This window comes from Fulvia fulva, chromosome 6, assembly GCF_020509005.1.
Source record: "Fulvia fulva chromosome 6, complete sequence".
In the NCBI taxonomy this organism is placed as follows: Eukaryota; Fungi; Ascomycota; class Dothideomycetes; order Mycosphaerellales; family Mycosphaerellaceae; genus Fulvia; species Fulvia fulva.
This window is the reverse complement of record NC_063017.1, coordinates 3,903,573-3,920,761: the sequence shown is the minus strand read 5'-3', so window position 1 is coordinate 3,920,761 and position 17,189 is coordinate 3,903,573. Positions and strand designations below refer to the sequence as shown.

Sequence of the window (17,189 nt, the reverse complement as noted above, 5' to 3'; positions counted from 1 at the left end):
GTCGGATGCTTGTAGGTCATCAACGGATCATGGGCGCCATCCCGAAGGACTACCCTCCTGTTGATGGTTTTAAAAGTCGCGTTGGTCTCGGCCAAGTTCGGAAGTGCCCAACACCATGCGAATGTGACTGCAAGAGTCGGCAAGGAGCACTGATTTGAGTATCATGGTCGTGGTTGAAGGAAGGAAGAGAGCACGGCGGGCTGGAGAATTTGATCTCCAGCTTCGATTAGCGCGCGCACGTTCCGCCAGGGCAGAAGCTCGGCAAGCTAAGAGGCTTGTTAGATGGGCAGGAAGAGAAGACGTCTAGAGCAGACATACACCTCGCCATCCCCAATTGCTACGACTGTACTATCCTTGCCACTACTACGCTCTCACTGCCTGATCCACCGTCACCAATACCCATCGTATCATCCATCCCGAGCTTCCTCCACACCAATCGAGCCACTGCAACGTCCCGCCGCATTGTGTGCTCGGGAGTCCGTAACGCTTCCCGATCCTCGCCTCCCACGCACTGTCGAGACAGCCAAACAGGCGACCTACCGTGCTGCACAATCCTCTAGCAGGTGCCAATGGGTTCGAACAACGACAACAGCCCAAGCAACCTGTGGACCCGGCGATCAAAGTATGTCCTTTCCAACGCTAATAGTCGCATTAGCACACCACTAACCGAGCACGCGAGCAACAGCAGCAGCAAGCTCTCACTCTCGGTCAACAAGAACGATCGAAACGATACCCGCGATAGCCACGATACTCCTTCGACGAAGAGATTCGGGAGTTCAAGCAGCCACGGAAAGAACAATCCCTTCAACTCGATCGGTCCCATATCGACGTCGTCAGTCGCATCACCCACGGGCACTGGAGCTTCATCTGCCTTTGGCTTAGGTAGTGGAGCATTCGCGAGCTTCGGTGCTACGGGTAAGACCCCCAAAACGCCAGGAGGCTCATTCGACTTGACAAAGAGCCTCGACAAGAGGGACTCATCCGAGGACAACGCAAAGGACAGCAGAAGGCCGCCCGCGCGAAAGTCGTTATCGAACTTTGGCATCGAAAAAGGCGCTGCCGAGCCTCCTGCGTCTTCTTCGAAAGAGACTGCAGTTTTGCACCCGCTCAAGGACAACTGGATAATATACTACCGCAAGCCGACGAGCAAGAACAGCGACTACGAGAAATCAATCACGCCCATGTGCAGGATAGGTACGGTGGAGGATTTCTGGAAGGTATACGTACACCTCACCAGGCCCAGCGGTCTGCCGACTGTGAGTGACTACCACTTCTTCAAGGAGGGAATACGGCCTGTTTGGGAAGATGAAGAGAACAAGAAGGGTGGCAAGTGGACAATGCGCTTGAAGAAGGGCGTGGCAGACCGGTACTGGGAGGACTTACTCATGGCGATGGTCGGCGACCAATTTGCAGAAGCTGGTGAGGAGGTCTGCGGTGCGGTCGTCAGTGTCAGGATTCAGGAGGACGTGTTCTCCATCTGGACGAAGAACGACGGCGGCAGGAATATCAAGATACGAGAGACGATTAAGAGAGTCCTGTCATTACCTCCGGATACCAACTTGCAATGGCGCAGCCACGACGAAAGCATCACGCAGCGGATCGAAGTCGACAAGGCGCGCCAGGAGAAAGCGAATCAGGACAAGAACAGGCGTAACACGCTTGTTGGCGACAAGAAGAAGGATGAGGAGTAGGACGGCCCTCCTTGTACGCGAGTGGCGTCGCCAGCTCTGCAGAAATCTCGCAAGCGGTGGGAGAGGATGAATCTCGCACTCGACCGACATGACGGGTCAGAGTGATGCGACGGGCGTTGTCGGGAGCATTCGTTATGCATTGTACGGAGCGAGAGGCGAACCACGTCTGAAGGTCCACTGATTGGGTGTCGTGTTTTTGTGTCGGCATTCGAACATGTCGCTCTATCATTCATTGTTGAGAGCGAAAATGTACACTACTGTACGGTCTTGGGTGAGCTGAGGCTGTTGCATGGGCGGATAGTGAATGCTCAATCTGTGCTGTTGAAGGCAGCTTAGCACGATCAAAGTCAACTGATCTCCCGATATGGGTCAATGCTTTCACTTTCCGCGGGTCTTGAGGTGATCCTCGTCGATGTGCATGTTGATGCGCGAGCAGACTGCAGTTCCGCCAATAAGTGCGGATATGTCGTGTATACAGACGTCCATTGTTGAAGCCACATCTGCGCCATGAACCCTGCTTTCAGGTCGTGCGGTGGGGTCGAGGCGCGAACGGGTTCTACAGTACTTCCAGAAGCTTGAACTTCCCTATACCTTGTCCTTGTGCACCACCGCACCCTTGATTTCGTGCACACCTCTCTTCTTACTTCCTCCTGCCTTTGTCCTTTATGTGCATAATGTCCCCCGGCGTTTTGCGTGTTTCGGATGTGAGGGAGAAGTGAGCTCAACCGTCGCTGAAAGCTCACCTCACTTCATGGGCTGGTACAAGGACTTCAAAGAATCCTTCTGGCCGGACGCAAAGGACACTGAACAGGTTGGTGCATGTCCGACGTAACACTTGAGCAATTTCCTTGCAAAGATGCGAGTCGTCCAAGTTGACAACAAACGTGCCTGGACACAAAGAGGTATGTGGCTAACATCTTTTGCACCCCAGTCTACCACAAATGCGGCGGCGGCACGAGGGCGAGCGGTGGATGCATTTATGGCAGCGGAGGCGGCATTAGGTGGAAAGCGAGCACGTGAAGCAGACGGCGAGGCAAGAGGCGGTAAGAAGGTGAAGCAGAGTGGCAGCGAGGAGGACGATAACTTGACTGCGAACTATACGAGACATCCGGAGGCGAGGTCGATTGCAATACCGGGTGGCGGGCAACTTCCTGTGGATACGGATTGGGGTGGGAAGCCTGGTGCGAGTCAGGCTTCGGCGAAGATGCCACCTGTGAGAGGTGGTCGTGGACTGCGATACATGAACACGCTGGGCGACAGTGCACCGCAAGCAGCGAAGCACCCGGGCATATTCGGACAATATGCCGCAAATCACCCGCGTACAGGACGACCACAGCAGGCAACCACGAGGACACAGCCAGGATCTGCGAGGAATGGCATTGCACCTAGATCTTCAGCGGTGGAGGATGCAGAGGACCCTATCGAGGACGACACGGCGTCTCAGCAGTCAGCGCGTAAGAAGAGAAAGATTGCGGGCGGGAAGGCACATACTACTGTGGATCTTACGGACGACGATGATGCTACACCAACCCCATTGGGTCGGCAGAAATATGATAGACGAGGGTCTGGAGGGAGTCAAGTGTCCAACGTCTCGAAGAAGTCGAAGAACCGAACGCCTTGGGCTCCGACCGAGCGTCAGGCCGTGGATTCGTTCGTGAAGGTCAAACCGGGTGAAGTGAAGAACGCCTTGACTGCCACCAACTTGCGCTCTCCGTCGGAGATGCAGCAAGCGGCTTCGTCTCAGCTTAAGGCCAACGAGGGCAGTGCAATCACTATCGACGACGAGGATTCTGCCCAAACCAATGGTAATGCTGTCGACAGCACACATTCTGGACCTAATGAGGTAAATCCCCGGAAGAAACTGTCGATCGATCTGACAGCGGGCTTTGGGGAGGTTGATGCGGCGGTACATCGTAGACAGCAAGCGCTGCGGAAGCCACAGCAGCAACCTATCAAGCAGCCACCTCGACCACGTACAGACGCAGACATCAAGGGTGTAAACGACATCATGAGCGCAGCAATGAGCAATAAGTCGAAGTCGGTGAAGAACAATCAGCCTAGGCCAACTGCGCGACGATCGCGTGAGCAGAGTCACGACACGAACGATGGGTCCTCCAATCACTACAGCCGACCAGCTTCGCGGCAGGGACCTCCGGACTCGACGTCGTTGCAGAAGAAGTTCATCCGCGATGACTCGAACGCACCTACGTCGAAACGACAGACTGCAACTCAGAGGATGCAGACAAGCAGTCAGACCTCACCGAAGCGGACTGATCAAACTCCGCACGAAGATAGTGTTGATGAGCTTGAATGCCCTCCGACTGTCCGAGGGTCGGCATCACGCCAGGTTTCGCCGGTGAAGCCTTCGCCGGCTCAGTCGCATACCAATGGGCAATCTTCCTCCGGGCAATTTTCGCCGAGCAACATCAAACCTACGAACTTCAAGGGATCCAACGTGAATGGTCTGCCACTTCCAGCGTTCTCCCAGCCACAGACATCAGATGTGGAGTCCTTACAAGACGGCGCAGACGATGGAGTGCGCATTCCTATCAAGGGCATCTTCTGTAAAGCGATATGTTCGGACGTAAAAGGCCTCGAGCTCGTTTGGGACGACAGCGAGAATGCGTTCTTTGTTCTCGCAGGTAAGCAGCGACAGCGGGCACCGCGCGACAATCAACCGATCACAATCAGTCAGCGCGAGCTCTCGCAGTGGAACCATACTCGTGATGACACCGCAGTCTATCTCAAGGGCTCAGCAACCCCGTTCAGTACTGGTTCGATCGTTTTGGACTTCAAGGATCTCGACGGACTTCATGATTGCTTCAACACGCTTCACAGCGACGCCCTATCGGTCAGAACACTGTCTCAAACGATTATGGAAAAGTTGTTCAAAAAGCAACACAACGAGCAAGTGATCGCGAACGAAAGAGAAAAGTCTCTGGGGCGATCAGCACCAGTCATTCCTAATCAAAACTTGGGTCGAAAGGCTCAGGCTCGACCACGTCAGGACGATGATGAACAGATTGTGTACGAGCCCAGTGCACCTCCTCCGAAACAATTCTCCAGACCTGCCGGAGCTCGTGAGCGCATGCAAATTGATGAAGCTGAGACGCTGGCGCAAGCACTCGATAACGACGGGTATCACAACGTACGGCAAGACCATCAGAATGACAAGACTTCTCGATTCTTCGAAAATGGCGGCACCAGTGGAACCAGGCGGTCCACACGACAAGCCAAGCCTATACAGTACGAAGAGCGTGCACCGTCTCCGATGGTCGAGAAGTGGACAAAGATTCACAAACCCGAGCCATGGGCCCATCCTGTGCTGTATCCACCAGAAGGTGCGAAGCGTGTGACGGTCGAGTTCCACGATCTTGGGCGATTGGATGAAGAGGAATGGCTCAACGACAATCTCATCAACTACGAGCTGAAGCACATCGAGAATCAGATGGACCCTAAGCATCGCCAATTGGTGCACTTCTTCAATACGTTCTTCTTCACTTCGGTGTCCACGAATGGTTCGAAGAGGGGTTTCAACTACGATGCGGTCAAGCGATGGACAAAGAATATCGACATCTTCACCAAGCCTTACGTGGTCGTGCCTATTAGCGAGAACCTACATTGGTTCGTTATCGTTATATGCAATCTCCACAACCTGCCACGAAAGTTCGCCGCCGTTGAGGAGGAAGTGACGATGGAGGATTTTGCGTCGGACGAAGTCGTAGATTCCGACGCTGCTGCCGTGAAGAATGGTTCACCGCTGTCGGAGAACAATCATCCGCAGTCTCGGCAGTCTCCCGAGACGGCAGCTGTTCAGGCTGTCAGCCCTCCACCAGCTGTAGCGCAGGATGGTCAGGAGGATGGCCAGGCTATCGCCGAAGCTATAGCAGCAGATGAGAATACTGATGGACCAGCTGGAGAGACTTTTACTTTTGACGACGATGGCAAGGTCACGGACACGCAGCAGCTCACAGCACCTGAGGAAGACAGACAAAGCAGCCGCCCAAGTACCGCCACCAGCAAGAAGTCAAAGAAGAAAGGCCCAGGACCGAGAAAGTTTGATCCCGAACAGCCGATTTTGATTGCTCTAGACTCATTCGGTAATGGGCGAACGCCGGAGATGAAGGTCGTCAAACAATGGATTGCCGCTGAAGCCAAAGAAAAGCGCGGTATGGAGGTAGATTTGCAGAAGCTGCAAGGCATGAATGCGCGTGGTCTTCCGGTACAGCGCAACTTCTCGGACTGTGGCGTCTATCTCGCGGGCTATATCCATGAATTCGCCAAGGATCCTCAAACGTTCATTACCAAAGCCATACTGAGGGAAATGGAACAGGAGGATCTGTTCGCCGACTTCAATCCCGTCAAGAAGCGGGATGACATGCGCGAGAGGTTACTGCAGCTGCATGAAGAGCAAGAACGTGAACGCAGTGCGCGGAAGAAGGCCAAATTTGCAGCGAAGCATGGGGTAGCGCCGCAGGTCGCTAAGGTGGCTGACGTCGGAAAGATTGAAGCTGCAGCGGCGAAGTCACCAGCTCCGAAATCGAGTCCAGCACCAGCGAAGTCACCAGTTCCCAAGTCAAGCCCACCTCCTCTGATGGGCGACTCTGACAAGCTTATGCCGAAGGATGGAACCGTGGCTGCGCAGATGCAGCAGGAGATGTCCAGCGCGACCGCTGCAGGTGAGGATGAACTTCCCTATTCGCCACCACGCGCATTAGGCGCGAAAGCTGACAGTGATGAGCCGTCTGATCCGCTACCTTCGGGCGATCGCGAGCCTTTCGATGACGAAGACGAAGAGATGCTCGACGACCGCGAGGAGGTGGTGCCCGGGAATTTCCGATTCCCTTCTCCTTCTGAACGTCCTTCCACGAACGTCTTTACTCAAGATTTGCCTGTTGCACCGGCAGCAGCTACAGTATCCGCAGCACCTCCAGAGACGAGCCAGGCTAGCAGTTTGCTTGATGGAATCTTGGCGTACGCTCCACCATCGGATCATCAGCAGGAGGCTGAAGAAAAGACCATCATCAATCTTGATGAAGACGATGACGAGGAGCAGCCATCACAGCAGTTGGAGCCGGTAATACCGGACTCTCAGGAGAAAGAGAACCATCTGGTTGCAGGGAGAAAGGAGGACCCATTTGAGTTTTAGAAGGACCCGCAAGGTCACCACCGCGGGCGGACTGCGTGGCTCGCTCGGTTTAAGGAGCGCTGACCTTCCATGTTTTCGGTACGTTCATGAAGCGATTTGCGCTGTCTATAGCTCTAGAGATATCCCACGGCGTAAGCTGGCACGAATGGAAGACGAATGCAGACCCGCAAAAGGCGCGTCACACGTTCTGTCGTGAATAGCGTGAATGCACTTCGGACATGACCGACCCCAGACCAGGGAAGAGCTACAGATTCTCCTTCGGATGGTACAGCCTTCCTCTGGTGCCTTGCAGCCATACCAGTCTAGGCCAGCTTTGTCTTCTGGGTCTGGATCGGGGATTTGCTAGAAGCCGTCATATCTCCAACATTTCCTCTGGTCCCACGTCTCTTCCACAGGTGCCATGCCCTCAGTCTGTAACCGCGCGGTGGTATCAGCAACGCCCTGCCACACACGCAAGATGTTCTCTCCAGCTACTTGAGCTAGCTGTGCCTCTGTTGCTCCACGGTCCAATATGGCCTTCAATAAATTTGGGAAAGTCGAACAGTCTTCCAGTCCAGGAATCACGGAAGCGATACCTGCTACATGGTCAGATGAATCGAACTCGATTTGAGTGTCATGATAAATACCATCAAAGTCAGAGCCCAAGCCGACATGCTCCCAGCCAATGCGGTCAGCAATGCAGAAGAGATGGTCTATGAGCATATCCATCGTAGCTTCAGATCGCCTGGTACACAAGTGCTCTGGCACAAACGTGACCATCAATATACCTCCATTTCCAGGGACAAGGTCAAGCACGGTATCTGGCACGTTCCGTGGACAGTCGAAAAGCGCCCGGGCGTTGCTGTGAGAGAAGATGACTGGCGCTACTGTGCAGCTCAATGCTTGCTTAGCAGCGTCTTCCGAGACATGGGAAAGATCTACCATCATGCCTGTCTCGGGGTCAGAAATTTCGACAGACTATGACCTCTACCAGTGCTGACCGGCACATATCAAGTCTGTTCATTTCCTGCACTGCGGCTCTGCCGACTTTCGACAAACCTCCGTGTATTGGTCCCACCTTCGACGTCGATGCGTCCGCGAAGGCGTTGTTTTCGACGTGTGTCATGGTACACTATGCGATCAGTCAACTTTCTACGTACTTTGGGCGTACGCTAGACTACCTACATATCTGACGCCGAGTTGGTGGTACGCCCTGATAACGCTGATAGAGTTCCCAGCTTGATGAAGCCCTTTCAAGCCAATGGAACACGCAATCTTGTCCGACTGATACGTGCTCCTAACTTCCTCAGGGCCAAAGATAAACTGGAAATCTTTCGGATACGACTTAATCATCCTAACTGAGAGATCGATCTGTTCAAGGGCATCGCGACACATGTCGTTGTAGTTGGGTAGGTTGAAGTCTTCCGAGCCACGCATATCGAAAAGGACTGTAGCCCGACGGCTCCTTTTCGCAGTCGGGGAAGATCCGTCATGCCTCTTTCGAAGCCTTGCTTAAGGTCGAATTTGTGGTTGTTGTGAATCTGGCCTTGGAAGCAGCAACGGGGTTGTTGAGGTAGGTCGTTGTGGCCATCGACAAGAGGAGTGTGGAGCAGGACTCTCTTCACTCGCTCGTCGATGTCGAGGCGTTGACGCGATTGTGCCATGGCGAGTCAAGCTCACGTTTGCAGGTATACTCTCGTTGGGCTAGGCGTGTCGTGGGATCGCCTACATATGTCGTTCAGCGGGCAGAGGATGATTGTAATGAGCTGGACTTACTGAACGACGTTCTAATCTGGATACTGATCTACACGACTTCAATTCACAGTCTCTAAGAGCTTCGGGAACTTCTGGAATTCGGCCAACTTCCCTATCTTTCGGGAAAGGCCCTACACATCGCTTCGCCTAGACTAGCGATACCTGAGCCGCCCACGAGAATTACCTATCTCGGAAGAAGCTACGGCCAAGGCAAACAGGGCTTTGTAGAGGCCTTCGCACCCCTAATTTCCTCGCAATGCTTTGATATTCCGTGCTTTGTAGGTCTTCAAGCTGGCATTGCCTCGGCCAGAAGCTGGAAGGTGGCCATCAGGAGCAGGGCTACCACTGCACGATATCAGTTGAAGCGAGTATAAGAAATATAAACAGCCAGAAGTTGGCCTGCGAAATTTGTCTTCTGCTGTGACTACTGTAGGCAACCATTGATTACCATGATGTCCAAAAAACATCATCTAACCGACAGGCACGACGACGAGAAGTTGGCGGAGGCATTGACGACCAGTCAGAGCCAGATTGGAGAGGTGATTGACGTTAACGACAAGAAGCTGAAGTTCAAGATCGACTGCTGGTTGATGCCGTTGCTGTAGGTAGTCAGCATAAGACTTTCCGGACAAAGATAATGTAACAGTCACTAGATGTTTCACATACGCATTACAGTCAATCGACAAGACGACTCTGTCATATGCCGCGGTCTTCGGCCTCAAGCAAGACACTAACCTCGCTGGTTCGGAATTCTCATGGTTAGGAGCGATCTTCTATCTGGGATACATGGTCTGGGAATGGCCAACATCAGTACTGCTCCAGAAAATTCCTCTCGGCAAGTTCTTAGGATCATCGGTACGGGAACTGAATCGACATCGTCGACCAACACTTACTGATCCTGCCAGGTGATCATTTGGGGAGTTGTACTCACCTGCCATGCCGCCGCCCGGTACGTTACTGAAGGGTACCAGGCATCGGGCAGTGGCTTAGACCATAGTGGAGCGTGCGAGACATGCGCTGCACGACGCGCTCTCTCTACCATTTGCACTACAGTCTAAGACACTGCCGCGTACTTGTCGAGTATGGCTAACAACCTTGTGTTTGTAGGTTCCTTCTGGGAGTGGTCGAGGCTGCTATCCAACCAGTCACGATGGTCATCTTCACGATGTGGTATAAACGCATCGAGCAACCACTTCGCATCGGCATCTGGATCGGCTGCGCCAGCCTTGGGTACATCATCGCCGGTATCGCAAGCTTCGGAATAGGACACATCAATGCCCTCTTGCCCAATTGGCGCTATATCTTCATCGTATAGGGTACAGTCACGATTGCCTGGGGAGTCGTGGTCCTCATTCTGTTGCCCGACAGTCCAGCTTTGGCCAAATTCCTCACAGGCTTCGAAAAGGAGTGTGTTCTGCAACGCATCAAAGAGAACGAGACTGGTGTCGAGAACAAGAACTGGAAGCCTTTGCAATTCCGGAGGCATTGATGGATGCGAAGAATTGGCTGATGTTCCTATTCGCCGTGGCTGCAAATGCCCCGAACGGTGGTCTCACGACATTCCAGGGCCTCATTATCCGTGGACCTGGATTCTCAACCTTACGCACAACGCTGATTCAAATGCCATCGGGTGGCGTTCAGTTCGTGATGTGTGTATCTGCCTGTTTCGTTGCGTCCAGCTACGAGAATGCTCGCTTTACCGTCATGTTAGTATGCTTGGTGCCAATGCTGGCCGGCGTTCTGGGCATGTGGCTTTTGCCTCAGACCAATGCTTACGACAGAATCGTCTGCCTATGGATCACCTTCAGCTATACGGCGTCTTGGTCGTTGTCGATATCGGTCGTCACCGCAAACACCGCGGGCCATACCACGAAGGCCACAAGCGCGGCGATGTTGCTGATTGGCTATTGTCTTGGAAACTTCATCGGCCCTTTCTTCTTGATCAGCAGGCAAGCGCCCAGATATGAATTTGGAGTCGTGATACAAAGCGAATCTATCCATATCAGGTCGACACCGACTCTGCTCGCCACTGTTGTACAGTCCCTCATCACTGCCGGCAACTCAGAGGTGCAGACACCATCCCGAAGCTTGGTGAGGCTGGAATTTGTCGCCAGCAACGACGGACTGTTACCCCAGCAGTAGCTCAGGGCTATGTATCGCCCTAAGCCAGTATGATCTCGTGTTTCGATCAGTCGCACTTCCTGAAGTCCAGTCTGGCCTCTCGTAACGAGCATCAGTCGTTTGGGCGCCTATTGCAAGCTCTGATTCGCCTGGCATTTACTGTGAGTATCTAGACAACACGACAGGCACTGCTGCAGAAACTGCCACATCGAGAGGTCGCCTGGTTCCCGTGCAATGTCTCGGAAAGCATTGGCATCACCGATCCTTGGTGCTGCAATCCTGTTGCATTAGCGCAGAATGGAGGTGTTGCAACGATTGCACCTACCTTCGGGCGAGTAGAGCTGCAACTCAGCGATCAGTTGGGCCCGCCACTTATCTGCCCTTCTGAAGCGATGGCAAATGTAGACGAGCCCATAGGGCTGCACTTCAATCCTGATTTCTCTACTACGAAACGTCTCGGAGTCTTCCAGCACCGAAGGTTGGATCCTCTCAACAGCATTCAGGATGATCCGGCAGCATTGGCACGAATTCGTTCGCAGGGAAAGTACCCAGTCGCAATGAGGTATATATGGCCGGGCATATTCATCGATACATGGCCGTAGATCGTGACATTGGTGGCAGTCCAAGTCAGTCTGGCATGCTGGGCAAGTCATACGTTTAAAGGGGGCAAGACAACCATCTTCGTCCAGGCGCGACGCCATAGAAAAATTCCTGCTGGGGCCTTCTCATGAGTTGAGGATCAAATCCGGAGCTATGCAGCTGTGCAGTCCTCTCGCTAGGCAATCACCAATCACTATCGGGCCAGTCGCCGCAGAGGTGTCTGCTGGCGCACAGCATGTGATCATGTACGACGAGGGCATGTCACCGGTGTGTCGGTCGGGGTTTCAGCCTTCGTACGACGGCCAACATGTGCAATGACCTATCCCGAGCTCCGGGCCATCCCGTGAAGGCGTCGTCCTGGGGCGCCTGGTAGTCGATTACCCATGAAGCCATCAATGGAGCACAAGGAGGATCGAGTTGAAGCGACCCATGCACACCGGGTGCTTCGAAGAAGAAATATTATCATTCATGGGTATCATCAAGTCGTAGCAATACTCATGCACATCTGCTCCCCGCGATCTGATGCCCCCGATCGTCAGTCGGGTTCCTTGCCCCCTGATCACACCAAAAACCATGCCTCAAATCCACTACCACCACCCCAAAACTGCAAGCCGAAACCGATCGCATCTCTTTCCCACCCCAACACCCTCTTCATCACAACTTCGCCCTCTCCCTCTCCCTCCACAGCCCAACTAACCCCTCCTCCCCGTCCCCTAGCACCGGATCCCTCCTAGGCTTCGGCACACTCCACACCTCCTTGAACTCTCTCGGCTCCATCCCCACCGCAAAATCCCACGTCTGCCCCTCGGGATAACACCCCATCATCGTAAACCCCTCCAACTCAATAGCATCCAGTGCCTTCGCCGGATCTGCCGCTTCCACCCCCTTCCCCGTCCCCGGCGTCAACAGCTTCACCTCCGGACTCGTGGGAGAAGGGTTATACGTCTTATGCGCCACGCCCACTGGTATGATGAACACATCGCCCGCGTGGGCTGTGACTTCGATTCCGCCTTCTTCCCATTGTCCTTTGTATGTATTCTCATCCATATCTTCGGAAGTATCGGCGACGCCGAAGCGGATTGTCGCTGTTCCGCTGAGGACGGTCATGCATTCGTGCGCGTGGGAGTGGTAGTGCGAGAGTTGGGTGGGGCCGTAGCGGAAGATCCAGTGCGTGACCCAGGAATTGGAGGTGTAGAGGTTGTGGATGGAGCTGAGTTTGCCGGAGTTGGAGGGGATGTGGGAGGACATGAGGCCTTTGTAGTGGAGGAGGGGGTAGGGGGAGTTGGGGATTAGGGAGGTGGGTTTGAGGTGGTATGGATTGACTTGGACTTCGGGCATCTTGAGGCTGATGAGCTGTTTGGGGATCGTGATGGTATGTTTCGAGCTATGCTGTAGTGGTGTTGATGAGCCGAACGTAAGAAATGCATCTACCTCACCTATACTTCTCTCGCAGCCATAGCTGTGGTGTTATGTATACATGACCTGTACACTCGGCTTGACAGGCCGACTGAAGGGCACCCACCGTGAGGGGAATGCTTAACAATGATAGGGGTGGTGGAACCGAAGGTGGGCTGAACCGCGATGACCTTCCATTCTCGCAGAGCTCTGGGTCTGTTGCCCTTTCTGGGCGACGTAGTATGCATCGGTATAGATATGGACGACTGGCCATTGTTGATGTCGAGAAGGCAAGTGTCGTGGGCTAACAGAACAACACACCCACCACAGTCCGTGCCCTATCGTCGGCACAACACCATCTACATCCGACAGATGGCTGGGCGCATACCTAAAGTTCCGGCTTCAACCAGCTCCTCAAACTCCAAAAGCCGGTATACATGACGTTTGATCTCAGTTCGGAGCTCTTCGGTGCAAGCATACTCAGCTCGAACGGTTGGATCATGAAATGCCTCTTTATGCCGGCGGCACAGCACAGCCGCAGTCGTCATCACCACGTTCCCTTGGTCTGGTAGAGTGGGTGGAAGTGGGACACCATACGACGAACCACTGTAACAAAGAAACGCGGCATCTCACGTAAACATTGCCTCTCGTACTTGACCACGCATCCTCCACCCGGAGAGCGAGCGAGCGATGAACATGACCTTGCTAACCTAATAACTGCCTGTCCGCCGGTCTCTTGGCATATTCTTGACGTCGGTTACCCAGGAGCTTCCGAAAGGCTCCAGAGACAGGCTACCAGTGACCTGGGTTCTTCAGTTCGAACGCTTGCAGAAGAGAGACGCGAACTGTCCAGGAATGCTATGGCCCGCTATCTACCAAGTCATCGGTAAACAATGCTATAGTCATAGGACCACCTGCACCCACCCACCTTGCATACGATTGATCGACATTCATACATACACCTCTATCGGCCATGGAGAACTCACGCCTTGGAAACCTCCCAGCAGAGCTCCGAAACCTCATCTACGAATTTACACTCCGCTCCTCATCAGGTGTCGAAATCTGGACAGAGCCCGGCATCTTGCGAACATGCAAGCAGATCAGGGCTGAAGCGGAGCAGATGTTCTATGCTGTGAACGACTTCTTCGGGATCGAGCATGAAGACAACGAAAGTCATGGACTCTGCTGCCAATGGCTCAAGACGAAGGCTTCATATTTGCCTCTGATTCGAAGCCTTACGATCCGCTGCGAAATGCCCTCCCTAGGCCGCAAAGTGCCACACATTGATCCAGCCCAGGACGAGGAGATTGATGACGAGGTCGTCTTTCAGGGCTTCTATCACCAACTGCATATCATGGATGAGCTTCGCGAAGCTCAGTTTGGGAGGGATGTTGGAAACGTCGTGCGGTTTACGCTCAATGGCGCGCATGATGCTGAGCACTTTGACAAGATCGATGCCATGTCGACGGAGGACCAGGACCGGTATCGAAGTGCCAAGTTCCTTATCTTCTTCTTGGTATATGGATTGGACACGACCATGGATAATGCTGAGGCTAGCACGGCGGACAGGTCGTTGCGTGGCATGGACGATGCTATTCAGCAACGGCGATTGCTGGCGGGTAGCATGTCTTTGGTGTGAAGGGTATGGAGACGAATGGATGTCTCCGATCAATGCATCTTCTTCAACCATTCTGCACGTTTCGCTCAATCCCAAGCAGGCGTTGGAGGCTGGTCTGCGCAGCGCTCAATGATCTTGGACGGGAAGCTGGGCGGGCAGCTGTCTCTGGGGTGATGGTTGTCTGCGAAGACTTTCTCGTATGGTCCTGTTGCGACAAATCGAGATGTGCAGCCATAGCGGTCGTGGTCCCAACAGGCACCATCCTGCCCATGCTACCAATCCTGATCCGGCGCATTGGCTTGCTCTCTTGAGGCTGCTGCTTCCCGAAGCTGAACAGACTGGCCTTTTTCTTGCTCTTGCGACTTCCCTCGCTACTGCCAGAGCTCCCTTCCGGCACGCTCGTGAGCGCTCGACGAATGCCACCGCTTGGTCGTATAACATGCGAGCGCATATTCCTCGAGTTCGTTGCGGTGATCTCGCCTAGCGGAGGAAGGTGCGAGGCGTACTCATCGGCCAGACTCATGCGGTTCTTGGCGCATATCTCAGCAATGCCTTGGATCGCGTTCTGTAGCTCGGGGCTGTCGACGCTTCGGAAGATGTCGTCGAAGGCGAAGGAGGAGATGGGCGGAAGCGCTTGCGTGCGAGCAGCAGTTCTAGGGACAGGTGCCAGTGCAGTGCTAGGCCTGCTATCAGTATATGCCCTTACCAGGACAGGCTGCTGCGCCATGGCGGCATGGCAGGATCTCTGTGTTCGGAGGCGCTCGTGGGCAGCTGAAAGCGGAGGTGCTGAGGTTCAAGGTTGAGTGTTGCGTGAGAAAGATGTGGTCATCCTTTCACGCAGCGGCGATGCATGTGAGATCGTCTGTTGCGCTGGCAGTCACACTGCAGAATGCATTGTGTGCATTGCAATCACACATACAATTGCCACCATGTGAATCACAGCATTGCTATGTTCGCCTTGTGTTTCGGTCCTAGATCGAGTGCTACGGTACGGTGGCCAACACTTTTGCCTCACAATCTGTTCGTTCTTGGCGCGCATCTCTTACTTTCTTCCAGGTTGTCGCGCGCATCGTCTCCCTTGCAACAACACAACATTCTTGTCGAGCGAGGACACACAACATCACCATGGCTCACGACGACGAGATCAACATCAAAGGCGCTGCTCAGGAAGCTGAAGAGCCAACAGTGGATGACGCGCCTGCCAACCCTGTCGAGGACCAGCCTGCAGACACCGCCGCTGAATCTTCGGTGAAGTCAACAGAGGCTGAAGAGGTGAGTCCATACACTGGACGATGATGTGCAGTACACGCAGAGACATCCGTCTGAGGATTCCGTCCATTCTCGCGCAAAATACCACCTTTTCACGCGCTCTCACGCCATCTGTAGCACCTCTTCCAGGACCGCCACCTTCCATGGGCATGTCAATGCGTTCTCCCTCTGGCCTTGCTAACGTAGATTAGGAACAGAGCAAGGACGATCAGAAAGCTGGTGAACCTAAGAAGCAGTCGCCCACGGATGAGGAGTTGGTGAGTGCAAGCAAGTACTGCAACCAGTATCTCGCTCGCGCATTTCCTTTGCCATTGTTTTCTTTCCTCAGCCAACCTTGACATCCAACACAAGCACCGCACCCGCGAGACTTGCTCGACTCTGTTCAGTGGCAGCTTCTGCCTTCGCGACGCAGCTTTGGGTGTGTCGTAGCTCGTGAGAAGCAAGCCCACACACTGTTGCCAAAGACGGCCCACGCGTGCCTGATATGATCAGGCTCCGATTTCGACCCATCATCTAAACCATACAGCCCTGGCACCATCACGTTGCATCATCTCGCGCTCATATCAGCCTTGTCAACGGCCGCTACCTACATGGCATCATCATCCGCTATCTCCTAGATGAACTACGTACCTGTCACCACATACTGACAGCCCATCAAGAAGGCAAAGCATAGGTGGTTCAAGTGCCCAGCTGATCCAACGACCTATGGAGCGGATCAATATTACTACGTCCATGCCGACACCCAAGAGTCCCGGTGGATAGAGCCAGAAGAGCCGTACTGGATCTACAGCGTAGAGACCGGCGAGGCAGACGGCACGGCCGGACTACAGATCCCCGCTACCACCACGAAGCGTAGGCCGCAGAATGAGATGTGTTGCCCCTTTCGCACAGCTAACTTGATCACCAGCCACTAGTGAGAAGAAATCAGGACCGGTACCACCAGAGGAGTGGGAGGACTGGATGGGTTACAACCCCAAAGTGCATGGCAATTATGATCCGAACGCAGCATACGCTCAGGTACACAACCAGAAGCGAGCTGAGGAGCAAGCAGCGATAGTAGACCCGTTCGCCCCACCGCCGGGTACAGCAGCGTATGAGTCCACGATGGCATTGAATCGCTTCAGTGGCTCGGTACAGAATCAGGAGCTCAATCCCGAGCGGCACAGCGACGCTGCGAAAAGCGGCCGACAGATGAACGCTTTCTTCGATGTCGACGCTGCCGCCAACGCTCACGAGGGGCGATCGCTGAAGGAGGAGAGACAATCCAAGAAGCTATCCAAGGAAGAAGTCAAGGCCTTCAACCAGGCGCGGAAGGAGAAGAAGATGAAGAAGAGGATGGCTTTCTACAAGTCATGAGCGAGCATTGGGATGCCTGTTTTGCGAGCTCTGCATGGTGACAGCAACGATGATACCCCAAGCATAAAAGCGTTTCTTCTTCGACTAATGCATTGATTAATGTGTCAAGTGTTCTTGCATCTGGCACCTTCAGGCAGAAGCGCCATATTTGAGTCTCGACTTCCTCGACATGTTGGGTAGCCTTTTGAGTTGTAAGAGTGGCGGAACACGATTCTGCCTCTTCTGCAGATGGCTGAACACATATTAGGGCAAGCAC

General features: G+C 53.8%; 8 protein-coding genes across 8 annotated transcripts; 5 read left to right on the top strand and 3 right to left on the bottom strand.

Moving 5' to 3' along the window:
- Positions 1–569: 569 nt before the first annotated feature.
- Positions 570–1,691, top strand: CLAFUR5_07426 (Eukaryotic translation initiation factor 4E type 2; the record flags this gene model as incomplete). The annotated part of the gene is made up of 2 exons (XM_047906574.1): positions 570–622; positions 686–1,691. 2 exons carry the CDS (start codon positions 570–572, stop codon positions 1,689–1,691), a joined length of 1,059 nt encoding a protein of 352 aa, XP_047763061.1.
- A 751-nt stretch (positions 1,692–2,442) lies between these two features.
- CLAFUR5_07425 (Sentrin-specific protease 7) lies at positions 2,443–6,840 on the top strand (the record flags this gene model as incomplete). The annotated part of the gene is made up of 2 exons (XM_047906573.1): positions 2,443–2,502; positions 2,623–6,840. The coding sequence occupies 2 exons, from the start codon at positions 2,443–2,445 to the stop codon at positions 6,838–6,840; spliced, it is 4,278 nt and encodes a 1,425-aa protein (XP_047763058.1).
- Positions 6,841–7,182: 342 nt separating this feature from the next.
- CLAFUR5_07424 (Putative dipeptidase) lies at positions 7,183–8,256 on the bottom strand (the record flags this gene model as incomplete). The annotated part of the gene is made up of 3 exons (XM_047906572.1): positions 7,183–7,797; positions 7,898–7,951; positions 8,005–8,256. 3 exons carry the CDS (start codon positions 8,254–8,256, stop codon positions 7,183–7,185), a joined length of 921 nt encoding a protein of 306 aa, XP_047763059.1.
- A 770-nt stretch (positions 8,257–9,026) lies between these two features.
- Positions 9,027–10,063, top strand: CLAFUR5_07423 (uncharacterized protein; the record flags this gene model as incomplete). Its single annotated transcript, XM_047906571.1, has 3 exons — positions 9,027–9,175; positions 9,228–9,429; positions 9,890–10,063. The coding sequence occupies 3 exons, from the start codon at positions 9,027–9,029 to the stop codon at positions 10,061–10,063; spliced, it is 525 nt and encodes a 174-aa protein (XP_047763056.1).
- Positions 10,064–11,949: 1,886 nt separating this feature from the next.
- Positions 11,950–12,633, bottom strand: CLAFUR5_07422 (uncharacterized protein; the record flags this gene model as incomplete). Its single annotated transcript, XM_047906570.1, has 1 exon — positions 11,950–12,633. The coding sequence occupies one exon, from the start codon at positions 12,631–12,633 to the stop codon at positions 11,950–11,952; it is 684 nt and encodes a 227-aa protein (XP_047763057.1).
- A 1,030-nt stretch (positions 12,634–13,663) lies between these two features.
- On the top strand, positions 13,664–14,329 carry CLAFUR5_07421 (uncharacterized protein; the record flags this gene model as incomplete). The annotated part of the gene is made up of 1 exon (XM_047906569.1): positions 13,664–14,329. One exon carries the CDS (start codon positions 13,664–13,666, stop codon positions 14,327–14,329), a length of 666 nt encoding a protein of 221 aa, XP_047763054.1.
- Positions 14,330–14,372: 43 nt separating this feature from the next.
- On the bottom strand, positions 14,373–15,035 carry CLAFUR5_07420 (uncharacterized protein; the record flags this gene model as incomplete). The annotated part of the gene is made up of 1 exon (XM_047906568.1): positions 14,373–15,035. One exon carries the CDS (start codon positions 15,033–15,035, stop codon positions 14,373–14,375), a length of 663 nt encoding a protein of 220 aa, XP_047763055.1.
- Positions 15,036–15,197: 162 nt separating this feature from the next.
- CLAFUR5_07419 (uncharacterized protein) lies at positions 15,198–16,933 on the top strand (the record flags this gene model as incomplete). Its single annotated transcript, XM_047906567.1, has 5 exons — positions 15,198–15,296; positions 15,365–15,580; positions 15,769–15,834; positions 16,228–16,429; positions 16,485–16,933. 5 exons carry the CDS (start codon positions 15,198–15,200, stop codon positions 16,931–16,933), a joined length of 1,032 nt encoding a protein of 343 aa, XP_047763644.1.
- Positions 16,934–17,189: the final 256 nt, after the last annotated feature.